Consider the following 13,253-nt stretch of genomic DNA (forward strand, 5'->3'; position numbering starts at 1 on the left):
GATGTGAGTTTATTCATACAGATACGCCAAAGATGAAACCGATGAATAACAAAGTCTGTTCAATTTGCTCATATTATGATCAGAGTTGAGCACAATTCGCAATACACAAATGAATATGGGCCACTGTTTTAAAAAAAATTCTATAAGCAGATATTCAGAGGAAGAAAAACCTTACAGTTGTCCATTAAACGATAAAATATCTATTGATGTTTTCAATGTTTTTAATATCCCTTTCACATTGCATCTCATCACTACAGTTAGCATATCATTAGGTAAAATTTCTGTCTAGTTCTTGTTCTATCAAATCATGTACAACTGATTCAGGTACAAAAACAAAACAATTCTAAACTGAGTTCACATGATAAAGGCAGAAGTAAAGTCAAATTTAGTGACATTGTGGTTTAACAGGCCTGAGGTTTAGCTGAGTAGTTTGCAGATCCCATTAGTGCATGCTTGGGTCCCACACAGGTTCAGGTGTGCTATTTAACACGAAGGTGTCCAAGCTGTGTCTGGCTTTGCATATTCATGTTCCTGTTCTCTGCCTTTGGTGTTCCTCCCTACTATCTGCCAGGGGATCTATTCGAGTTTGATGTCCGTGCTAGAGTTCATGAAATATACAAACAAAAACAGGCGTCCTTCAATATGATTCATTAAACTCTCATGTTATGTTTTAATAGGACTTTTATCGAGACAGGAACACACTATTGAAATGACCCTTGGAGATTGTGCTTTTCTTTGGCTTCATCTGATTTCCTTTCTAGGAATTGCAGCAGGTTACCATGAAAACCCTTAAATACTTGAATGTATCACATGGTGCGCAATAGTTTGTGATACATAGCTCTTATAATTGATTGAAATTTATTGAGCAGTAAAAAAGCAAAAGAACAGTATGCACCACTGCAAATGGCAGAATTACCCTTATTATAAGGAGCTGTGCATTTCTTTTTTTGACTATTATTATTATCTACCACAGTGGACCAATCATAATACAGCACTGCATGTTAAGCAATAAATAAACAGATTGATGATTTCCTTGTGTAGTCACAAAATCCATGATCATTTGCTGCTTTTTTATTATTGTTTCGTTTTTTTATTTTTTTTATATCTGTTCAAGAGACACCAAAGTCCCCGAAGAAGTGAAGTATGAGACTGAGCAAGTTTGGGACTGACTCCACTTTCACTACAGGGTAATTTATTTCTAGATTACTGTAGCTCATAAACAGCACAAATACAGTCATATGTAAAAGGTTGAAAACTCACTTCCCCCCTTAAGTATGGCATTTTCTGCAATTTGTAGTGCACAGTTTCGATATCTAGTTTAACAAATTGGAAAAAAGTAAATCCCCAATTTAAAATTCAGCAATTAAAGTGATTATACCCTAAAAGGTGAAGTGGTGTGATCCTGTTGAGGATTTGTCAACTTATTTTCACTTAGAAAATGAAAAAACACATGTAATGTGAACAGGGACACCCAAATATTGCATATGACTGTACATATCGGAGAAACATTGGGTTGTGAGGCATCAATCACCATCAACATTTCTAGTAATACTGAAAAGCTTTAAAAGGAGACACCTTTTATATTATCATGAACTTTGAATAAAGCAGGTGTGATTTAAACTTTAGACTTACACATCTGTTCCATTTGAGATACAGCAGAAATATGGAATAAAAGGAAATAATACCAATTAGTAACTTATATTTAATATACATAATACTCTGTAACTGTTTATAGCCACAACATTTAAAGTCATTTAAATAATAGAAACCTCACCTGCTGGCTTTGGTGACATCAAGATCAGAGGTATCTCTGCATTGACGTCACTGTGAACAGAAACCGTAAAATACTGTAAATAGTGGAACGTGAATCAGTACTTTGCATTAGGTCTCTCATTTTTATTTATGTAGGATATCACTACACTACATGGATTTGACAGAAAAAGTATTAAAGTTATTAACCTGGATGTAAGGTTCCCCAAGAGACCACCACTGGCCACCATGAGGCTAGCTTTAATTTTGTAGGAGACCAGAATGCCCTGTACTTCTTTGTCCATGCCAGATCGCAGACTACAGGAGGAAACAAAGAACAATCGGCTGATTAGATTGTGGCTCTGTATGAAGCAAAGTGAGTGGCTTTTGCATACAACTGTATGTATGTTCTCACTACTCATAGTGTAGGTGCATTTTAGTGGTAATAGGCTGAAAAGTATGGTCTTTCATGTTAAGATGAATCTTAACTAACATTGTAGAAGATGCAAGATTGGTGTCTTCATCTTTTAGCTTGCCATCCAATGCCAGACCACGTTTTTCTTTGTTGTTGGCCAACAGAGGAGTGACTTTGTATTCTTTCTCAAATGTGGAGTTGCTGTTCACTTGGTCCCTGAAGAATGTAAAAAAAAAATACATAATGATTTTTAAAGGGGAATTCCACTGATTTTACCATCTTTGTACACAATTCTGTGGTTGGTACATAAACAAAGTAATTCATAAATTTGCAGTGTAGAGCAACTTATCAACTCAGACTTCTTTACAGTGGTGGTTATAAGAACACACAACATAAATATATCCGTTTTATTTATTATCCAAAACCACCAGTGAACCTACATGTGTCTTGGGATCTTTTATATGTATTTTGTATGTTCATAACAGCAAAATAGTGTTCAATCTGAAAAAAATCTGTTTTCTTTGGGGACTATTTTGCCTTAGAACACTCTGTATGTACCTCTCAGCCATGAATGCATTAAAAAAAAATACATTTTAGGGCAAAACCTTATCTCTGCTGTAAAACAATCAGGCTTCAAGTAGTGTGTCTGTAACCATTTCATGTAAAACAACTTTTAGAGCGTTTTTCACCTCTCCCGTGTACATGTATTGTTTGGTGAGTTTCTCCAGAATGAAGCATTTCATTTCATTCATTTCAAACCACTCTGAGTGACTGTTTGCTCTCTTAGCAAATTAATTATGCAGAAATTATGCAGGAATTCACCTTTAAGTAATGATATTACATACATATTTAGCTTTTGTAGAATATGAAATTGTGATATTGTGTTACTTACCCAAATTCTTCACAGAGAACAACTTTGGTGTATTTGTCAGCTGAATAGAGCACAACATCTGTTGTCTGGTCAACTGTATGAGATACAAAACAAAGTAGGCTACTGTTTTTTCCATTTATTTTGTCATGTGATATTATTCAATCTTCACTTTTGAATCTTTTGAATCGTTTGAAATTACTTACTGGAAATTCTGATTTTCTTTACCACTTTATTAGTCTCGTTGTTTATTTTCACTTTGACAGGGATTGGATCTCCGTGATAGTAGACCTTTTGGAAGATTTGGAAAATAATATGGAACATTAGCTTGATGTGTTTTGCTGAAATTAAAAACAAAATGCAGGGGCAGAATTAAATTAGTGATAATCCATATCACAGAAAAAAATAAGATTTCAGACAGTGTACCTCCTTCTCTATCGAGGTTTCCAGGTGAATTGCTTTGTCTGACATAATGAATTGCTTGAAGATGCTGGCCTTGGGCCCAGCCTCCAGCTTGTCTGGCGCAAACTGGATCTTACGAATGACCAAACGGCAAGTGTCCCTATAGAGTCAAAGAGATGAGAAAATGAAGCCAGTCATTGCAAAATGAATGAATACATGTAGCTGTATGTATTCTAGATCCCTAAAGATAATAAATTAGGCCTATACATACTTCTTAGAAACTTTCTCGTCTGGATTGTCTGCCTCATTAGCAATATAGGCTTTCAGTTCAAAGTCAACACCGCAAGGCTGCAGTAGTGAGGAACAGAACATTGAAGTGAGTCACAGGGAGAGCAATAGAGAGTAATTGTGAATGCTGGTGCATGTGTGAGGTAATACCTTGCCTGTGTCACCTGGTGCCGGCTGAAGAGTTACAGAACATGGCAAATTTGTAGGGATCTGAAACAGCAAGAGAAACACAGATTTCAGCATCATTACCTCAGTGTGAAAAACTCTACATGTACACACTGGTGTGTAGGTTCACGTACGATAAAAGTGAAGGGGTGTCCTTCTTCACCAGCTTTCTTCATGAGGGCATCCTGCATATGTGTGTTAGCTGGCTTTTCTCCAGCCGTTGGAGGATAAATCTGAATGTGCTGTATCCAGATATCTTTCCTGAAGGACAGTCCAATCACATCCAAATCATCCCGCCCATAGCGGAAGGCGCAGACCAGCTGCACCCATACTGCACCAAACAGAAAGTGATTATTGTCACTGTTGCACCAAAATGTTGCATTTGTGTTGTTTTTCATGTATTTGCACAATCTGAAAAGTCCAGTTACGCTTTACATTGTGTTAAAGTTTTACAATGACCCGACAAATAGAAATGGTCCAAAATAAGTGTCATAAGATTAATGTCAGCGTAAATGTAGACGTAAAGTCATTGAACACATGTATAACTGATTATTTTTGTATACTAAATGCAATTTTTCAGATGGTAAAACATTATTTTATTCGCCCACTGTTTTTTTTTTTTGCAACAACATAATTTTCACAGGCAACATGAATTCAGTAGCCAATCACTGTTTCTCTGGTGTTGGCATAAAGGCAACTGAGCTGATAGATCGGCTCTGTCCCAGCAGCTAGAACCTTCTGACAAAGGTCAAAAAGATTAGTTTGTTTTCGACATGTTTGGTGCTCACATCTCCAAAAGCAGCTTAAACTGGGTTTCCGTGTCATTTATTCACTTTGCATTTGGTGTGTTTCTGCCTTTAAGCGGCAGAACACGCCCAGCACTCTCAGTTTAAATTCCTTTTCAAACCTGGTATAATGCAGGCAGTAAAACAAAAATACTAAATAGCTTACTTCAAAACTTAACAATTCAAATTAATATGATCAAACTGCTCCATCCAGCCATCTGCTGATCTAACTTTATTGCTGTATTCTGCTATCTTGCTTGCAAGATAAAGGCTAAATCCCTGGGATAAATAACACCCCTGGGATAGCAACAACAAACAAGAAGGGTAATGCTTCTTCCTTCTAAACTAAAGTTCACACCAGACAAAGCAATTCTTCACAAAGTTAATGTGTGTATGCACATCTTTACAAAGCTCTTTCAGCTTGCTAATTAGATCCCTGATGCCAGCCTAGACAAGAGCAAGTTTGTTCCTACGGAGAATTTTTTTTTTTGTTCATTGTCCTGTCCTCCTCTTGATGAGGTCACTTATCTAACGTAGATGCTGTGCACTTCTGTGCTGTAGATGAAACTGTCGTAGTTATGTTCAAAAAAGTACTGAAACAGAGGGACTCGGTACACTATTTAAGCTATAACGTTAATTTTAGCACTAATGCCCACATTGATATGGATTTTGTAGTAATATCTATAGTGACAATTTCCTTTCTTATAATGCTAGTGCCATCCTACCTTTCCTTCCATCAAGCTCTGAAGGGTCCACTTTAAGCACACCATCTGCCAATCAGATTACAAGTCTTATCCAACAAAAGATACAAATTCCTTTAAATGGTGTGATTTTTAAACATACTGATGTCTCGAAAAATGTTTTCGTGCTGTTATTTAATAAATAAGAACATACCAACAACATCAACACTGTCCACATGGTCTACAAAGTCTCTCTTTCCCAGGTAGAGGCATATCTGAAATTACAGGGTTCATTAGGCTGCCATGGAATTATATTACATTGCCATGTATGTTACATATGTGCACAGACAATATTATTTCACTAAATATGGCTGATTTATTAGTGCAGTGACAAGGAAGCCTTACCGAACCATTCCCACTGTTCTTCTTATAAACTCTGAACAATCAGAACATATACGTTAAAACAAAATTCTCTGAATTGATACAGTGAATATCCTTAGCAAAGCTAAGCAGTTTACTCTGAAGTGCTGTTCATGGAAATAACAATTATAACCTTGTTCACTTTTAACGTACATGTAATGTATCTCCATGTGGAATATTTCAGGTGCAGTATTTGAGAAAAAAAAAAACTGCAAAATATAAAAAGTCTGATATTCATTTTTCATTCAACTCTACATATTTTCTTTAAGATGATGCTGTTTGTTGTCTTCCTTCTGATGTAAGTGGTCTTTGCCTATTGTCCCCAAGTTACATTGTGCTAAAGGGCCCATATCCCAGTTTTTTTCTTGTATTTGATTTTTTCCCTTGAGGTCCTCTTATAATGCTTTTTTGGGTTCATGTACAAAAAATGGTCACAATGAATTGTACGTGGCCATTTTCTGACTTCTCTTTATCCCTTAGAATTAAACAGATGGTTTTGTTACTGTGCCTTTGTTAATGCTCCACTTTGTATGTTTAGGGGATTTGGACACCTCACTGGTGGAAGTGTGTAATTGCATGCAACATGTGGAAGTTGTTGGTTGTGCTCTAGACCTCTTTTTTTTCCTGACTCAATAATGCTACTTCTTTCCATTTTAACACAAGAATCTTACATCGTGCTAAATTAAGATTTATCTGTGTAAATGAGGTCTGTTTCGACTGACTGCCCTGTTTTGTGCCTCATTCAAAAAGCACTCAGAGCTGAAACACTACTTTTAACTTCACCATGAATGGGTGGCGCTAAACAGCTGTAAGCTGAATAGGTGAATATATGCAAATCTGTTGGTTTTTGTGACATCACAGAAACAATAAATCCAAAATAAGATGTTTTTGTAGCATATTTTCTATATATGGACTGTAATGGCCTGGTGAGTAAATGGTATGAATTTTGAAACTTTAACAATGTTTACATACTATATCAAACTCCTTTATTCAAGAAAAGCAAGGGAAATTTGGTTTTCCATGAAATTTTAAAAAATGAAGGCATCGGTTCCTCAAACCCTGCTGCTTAGACTTTGGATTAGCTTGTTATTGTACAGCTGTTCCTAATGGCCAGCAGTGGACAAATTCTGCTACAGAAAGTAAAAGTTCCGCCAGGTTTTCCTTCCAGCTGTTTATATAGCCAGGTGAATTCAACCAATTAAAAAAAATAGCTTAACATTGCATTTATAGCTTATCACTTCGTAGTTACCCTAAAGCGATTAGCCAACCGCATACATCAGGCTTTGCACTGTTACTTTTAAATGTATTCACTAAGCCAGTAAAATCCACTCTAAGAAGGATTTAGTACAATCTGATAATCCACCTATACTGCACACCCAAAAGACCCTTATACATTAATAAAGTTGAGAGGGCAGAATGTATAGGCATTAGAATGTAAAACTTGCTTAGGTTCAAACAACAAAGCAACAAGATGATAAATTTATCAGGCACACATTTATGAAACATAAATACCGAGCTGTAATAGTGCTTCTGCAATACATCTTCAGATCACTGTACTAATCTTTGTCTCATATCTGAATGACTTAATCTAGAACTTACTTTGACATGGCTGCGGTTATTCAGTTGAGGGTTTCTACAGAGGAAAATAAAACAATGGTATTAGAGAACATGCATTGAGTAAAACAACATCCGTGCTAATACCTTGTTTTGAATTCTCAAAATTGCCTGAGAAAATGGCATTATAAGTAATGAGTTCTAATCTAGTGCAGCTAATCTGGGAAGAGGAGATTAACATTACGATTGACTGTCCACTAATCTTAGCCAAATGCTGCGTGCAGGATAAGCTCTTGCCAGTTGCTAATATGTCTGCTCCTAAAGTCAGGAGATGAGGCCCAGCTTTCTTAAGCAGTGAAGTGCTGACGCCACCTTGCAGTATTTCTGTGCAATTTCTGTGCAATTGGACCACAAGTCCACTAGCTCTTAAATAATTGTTGTTCTATATACATAACACTGAATGACACAAGGTAGCATTAAAAAAACAGTATGCTTTCTTGCACTGTAAAATAAAGGTTGTTATTGTTAATATTATGGTGAATTTGACATTGTATGTCAGAGTAGTTGAACTAGTGAAACTGTTGAACTATAGTATAAGGCAGTATTTCTAAGAAATTACTGCAATTTTAATGTAATTTTACTGATTTTTACCATCATTAAGAAAACATAATTAACAAGTTTTGCTATCATTGAATATTTATAACAGTGAATATTTTTTCTGTGATATATTTCTGAGCTAAACAGAGTATTAGTGAGAGTCTTTGAGCTAGCAGAGCGTTTCACTTTATGGCAGCTCGTAGTGGTGGGAGGTGAAACATTATATTATTGGTCAGTATTATTGTTCCTACCCACTGGTAGATGGTGAAGTAATGAAAAATCAGAGTTTTGTAGGTGGCGAAAGTCATTATAATCTGATGGAAGATTATGTGGAAAACAGCATTTTTATATGATTATTAATTGAGCTTAATATGACCAGTTATATGAACTAACAACATGCAAAAAAAAATAATTTTGATTTTAGGTTGACTTAAATGCAGAACATCTTTCTTTCAGATTTTTGTTTTACCAGTTACCATTTTCATTTAAATGTAATACTCTTTTCCATCTTGCATTTAAAATAGTACAGTTTGATTTATTTTCCCTTTACACTGTTAAATTCCACTAATTTTTCAGTTTTTGTCTGCGTAATCAAATCTTTAACATGTAAACAAAGTATTTTAGAGTGGATTGATGTGAAATGCTCCTTTCTAGAGAAACTTACAGAGTCAAATTAGTTCACAGTGGTAGTGATGGATGCCTCTAAAGCTACCTCACAGAAAGTTATTACATGGTTGGTTTAAATGGTTACAAATATGCTGCCTGATTTCTGAGACCTTACTTTATAATAACTTTTAATGGCTTAGATATAGTACAGGCCTTTGGGAAGTTCTGGCCTAAAACGCAGCAATTAGTCAAGTCAAAGTTTATTTCTATAGTGCTTTTTACAACAGGTGTTGTCACAAAGCAGCCTTACAGAAAAATTTGGGTCCAAGCACTCATGAGCAAGCCAGTGGTGACAGTGGCAAGGAAAAACTTTCTAAAAGCAAGAGGAAGAAACCTCAAGACTCAAAAGGGGAACCCACCCTCCTCTGGTCGACACCGGATAGCAGACAACAACAGCAGAGAATGAGGTTTGACCGTCAGTATAAGATACGGAAAAGGGGAAAAGCAGGAGAAGCAATAGCTATGATTAAAAAATGCAGCAGTATCATCAGGAGGGTCAGTGGCATGCAGGTGAGCTTTGCACAACATTAGAAAAAACAGTCTCCAAAGAATATACCACTATTTTACCATAATCAGCTTTGCATATACAAACTCAACGCCATGTGTAGGCACACTGTTTCAGATGGTAAATAAAATGGCTATATTTGTGTTGTAGACATCATCACCCCTGGTTCCTATTACTACCACTGTCAAGAAATCAGAGTTGGCAAGTTTGTCTACAGTGGACCATTTCACATCAAACCACAGGAGGTTTGAAATATTGATGGAATTACCCTTTAAATAACAGTCCAGAAAGTAATAAGTGAGTAAAATAATTCCACTGTCTAACTAAGCTAATTGTTACCTATTATGTATTCAGACCAAAGCAGTTTACATCCCTTCACTTCACTACTTTTATAAACTTACAATCATCTAGATATGAGTAATTTAAAACATCTGTGTCTACAAAACATTGCTGCTTGACAACAAGCTAAGAGTACAAACAGCAAATTTAGCCACATGTACATGTCCTCATTTATATCTGCTAAATGAAAACTTTCACTCTTCTTGCTCTTATCAGTTTATCTTGTACACAAATCCATGTCCACTTTATGTCGCTCTACTGTCCCTGTCATTTGCAGTAACTGTGTTAGAGAGAGAGCCTTGGTCCAGTTTGCTTTTACTTACCCGCTTTGGCTGTCTGTCTGCTCTTGTGCTTTGGCTGTAATCCGTCAGCCTGGTTGCTCTGAGAGTGCGTAAGTCACCTCCACTCCGGTCACCACCTGCCTTTATACTGCAAGCTCTCCTCCCTCCCGTCACTGTACACAGACCATTATTCAGAGAAGTGCCCTTTTTGGCGCCAATCCTATTACTTCATTTGTGTTTTTCTTTTTATGGCTACAACATGAATAAAAATAAGCATTATATTGCGCTTAAGGGGATTACATGTTTACATGCACAGTGTATTGGGATTACAAGCAGACTATATTGTACAAATGGCAGGGTGTCAGAAACGGGAATGTTTGGTTGGATTACATGGAATGAAATAATAAGGTCATGTCCCTTGTCAATCTACAGTGAGCTCCACCTCCTAGGCAAAGTGCCCAACTGTGGCCTTACTATAGGAGTCATGAAGTCTGGATAACTCTGCCAGCTGACTGTCTGACACTGGGCTTTCATTCCTGTCCTAAACACCAATGATATGTAATGTGCATCTGCTGCCATGGTAATAAAGGGCCCGAATATCTGCCATCAGCCTACTCTACTGAGAGCAGAAAATGCTCCAGTCTCAGATCTGCATCCACATGTCTTAAATTGTTATGAAAAGCTCTCTGGGGAAATTGACATTTGGAAACTTTTCCAAACTTTCTGCATAATTCAATAATTGAGATGTAAACAATTATTCAGAGTGGTTTAATGTAAAATAGTTAATTGTTGAGAAACTTACTGATTTTTTTTACAGTGGTGGTGATAGAAACCAGGGGTAGCAACATTTGCAACACAAATGTAGCCATTTTATCTATTACCTAAAACAACCAATAAACCTGGTTTTTATGTGTGATACTGATAATGATAAAATAACACCTTGCATCTACCCGAATGTTGTTCTGCGGTCCCTGTCAGTAAAGTGAATGGTGGAAAAAAATGTTTTAAGTCCAAACCTTCTCTTGGAACAGTTGTACAACACTGTCTCAGACATCGAGCAGTGCATTCATAACCATTTCATGTAATAGGTTTTGTGAGGCATTGAACTCTTCAGACGTCTGGTTCCTATCACCACCACTGTGAACAATTCTGACTTGGCAAGTGGCTCTAGAACGGTGCTTCTTTTAAACTTCTACACAGTTTTTCTCTATATGGAACTCCACAGGTCATGCATGTTTGATGATGATGCAGTTTTACCTTAAGTAAAATCTTTGAAGCTCCAAAAGCTAAAATCTAAATGCTAAAGGGGAAGGAAAATGCAGACTTATGCCCTCTGCTGTTTGCGTTCAAAATATTTTGAATGTTCATCTGAGAAGGGTCTAACAGCAGAGCTATGGTACCTGTCAGGCTTGGGCTGTCAGACCCACACTTTCAGCTCTGGATATGATGGCGTTACATAGTGGTCATACGGTAGACCCAGTAGGCAGTTAGTTATAATTTTCTGGTCTGTTATCTTGGGATCACAACTTAATTGTGTTGTGATCTCAAGATAAAGTTGTTTTCTTGATATCAACTTATTTTTCTCGTGATCTCGAGATTATCTTAAAGTTATCTTTATTTAAAAAATAAGACAAATAAAAAAAACAAGACAAATAAGTCAAGATAACTGTCCAGAAAATTAATTGTGTACATGTATATACCTACATAGCTAGATTCAGTTTCTCCTCTCTTGATGGCCCCTCTTCGATGAATAGTCTGTACAAAGAGTGAGTTGTCAGTTTTTTATTATTCATATTATTATTTTATTTTATTTTATTTTAAATTTTTCAATTGTTAATTATTTATAATAAAAGTAAAATAAAATCCTGAAACTGACTGAGACACATCTGTAAAATCTGATTGGAAACACATTTCAAATCACCTCCAAGTGTGGTTTGTATTCGATTTGCAAAATCAGATTTCAGGTGGTTTTTAGCTGTCCAGCTATCTGGATACAACCTGGAGATGCCAAAAAATCGGATTTGGGCTGGCAGTGTGAACATAGCCTGAAATCACTGAAAAAAGCTTGTAATAATGACATTACCCCACCTCCTCTTGTAAAACTAATCCTGTCTGAATAGGGCTTATGGCTCTCTCGTAGTTAGCGGCTCCCCACAGCAAAAACATATCTTCAGGGTAATTTGGTTTGCATTTCCAAACTAGTAAGCAAGGGATTCTTCTCTTTAAGGGTTCATTGTGCAGTGTTCCAAAAATGTTCAAGAAACTAGAAACTAACATTCTGTGTGTGTATTTGTGCGTGTGAAGCTTAACAAATTACAATCATGGTGTAGAATATTTTAAACAGACATGGAGTTGTTATTATTATTAATTTTTAGTCAGCCATGAATTCATGTGCTCATCATGTACTCACATCATTAATGTGAGTGACGGTTGACGTCATTTGTTTCCTGGTTCTAGGGGATAAGTAGGAGAGGATCATGCCCGGTGGATTTTCCTCTGGAAGCTGTCTCAGCAGATGGTCTACAGAGGGTTTAAAGTCTCTGTCCATATGGCATGTAGCCTTTCAGCACTGATCAAGATTCATTCATTCAATTTAATCAACTGTAAATAAATATAAATAAACTATAAAGTAGGAGAGGCTACAGAAAATGCAAGGAGATGTTAAAATTCCAATTTCTTAATTTTTCAAATTGTTAATTATTTGCTTTATTATTTTTAAGAAAAACCAAAACGCAAATAGTCATCAAATACTATGTATATTTCTGCTACTAGAATTTGAATGATTTGGAAAGTACTTGATTTCCACTTAAACCTGAATAAATCCCAAAAGACATCAATCACTTTTTTTAAACACTAAAAATAATTTAAAAATGATCAAGTGCAGTATATAAAAAGTTAGAAGCAAATCCATGTTTTAGCACATAAAAGTGACGTTATGTGAGAATGAGGTGTGGTTAGAACCCTGTTGGAAAGAGCACACAGTAATATTTTCAGGATTGTTACTGCATGAGCCCTTAGAGCATGCCCCTGTGCCCTATACCGTTGGGGCATAATTGTTGTGTGGTTGAAATTGGGCAAGAGGCTGCATGTGTGTGTGAATACTGCCACGTCTAAGTGGCACTCTAAGTGAACGAGCTCTTTAAACACACCTTATCTTACCCCTGATCCTTAGTGCTGGGTGCAGTGGTCATGGCCAGGTGCATGGAAAGGAGAGCAAAAGTTCCCATTAAACCTTCCTTTCTGTCAGTAATTCACTGTGACTCCATCTCTTGGAAAAACAAACAAACAAACAAAAAAACAGATGTCAGTTATGTCAGTGCCATGTATGTAGAAGTTCTTGGAATAACTGAAATTTGATGTGTGCATGCATGTGTGTCTGCATCTGTGTGTAGGAAAGCAAGCAGGTGGGGCATGGGGTTCAACAAAAAAGTTTGCTGTCAAAACAAAATAATATAATAATATATAATGATTACAAAATAAATTTTCATTATCATTATCATTATTGCCATTATAAGGGATGCACAAGTAAGCTGATGCTG

The 13,253-nt window shown here is 36.4% G+C and overlaps 1 protein-coding gene across 1 annotated transcript; it reads right to left on the reverse strand.

The window, feature by feature from the left end:
- Positions 1–356: 356 nt before the first annotated feature.
- Positions 357–5,790, reverse strand: arr3b (arrestin 3b, retinal (X-arrestin); the record flags this gene model as incomplete). Its single annotated transcript, XM_036567891.1, has 14 exons — positions 357–598; positions 1,633–1,636; positions 1,775–1,824; positions 1,960–2,067; positions 2,243–2,380; positions 3,057–3,129; positions 3,239–3,323; positions 3,459–3,594; positions 3,706–3,782; positions 3,873–3,932; positions 4,022–4,218; positions 5,398–5,442; positions 5,567–5,627; positions 5,758–5,790. Coding segments are annotated over 14 exons (1,089 nt in total), but the record flags the coding sequence as incomplete, so codon positions are not given.
- Positions 5,791–13,253: the final 7,463 nt, after the last annotated feature.

Source organism: Colossoma macropomum, unplaced genomic scaffold (genome assembly GCF_904425465.1).
Source record: "Colossoma macropomum unplaced genomic scaffold, Colossoma_macropomum, whole genome shotgun sequence".
NCBI classification, from domain to species: domain Eukaryota; kingdom Metazoa; phylum Chordata; class Actinopteri; order Characiformes; family Serrasalmidae; genus Colossoma; species Colossoma macropomum.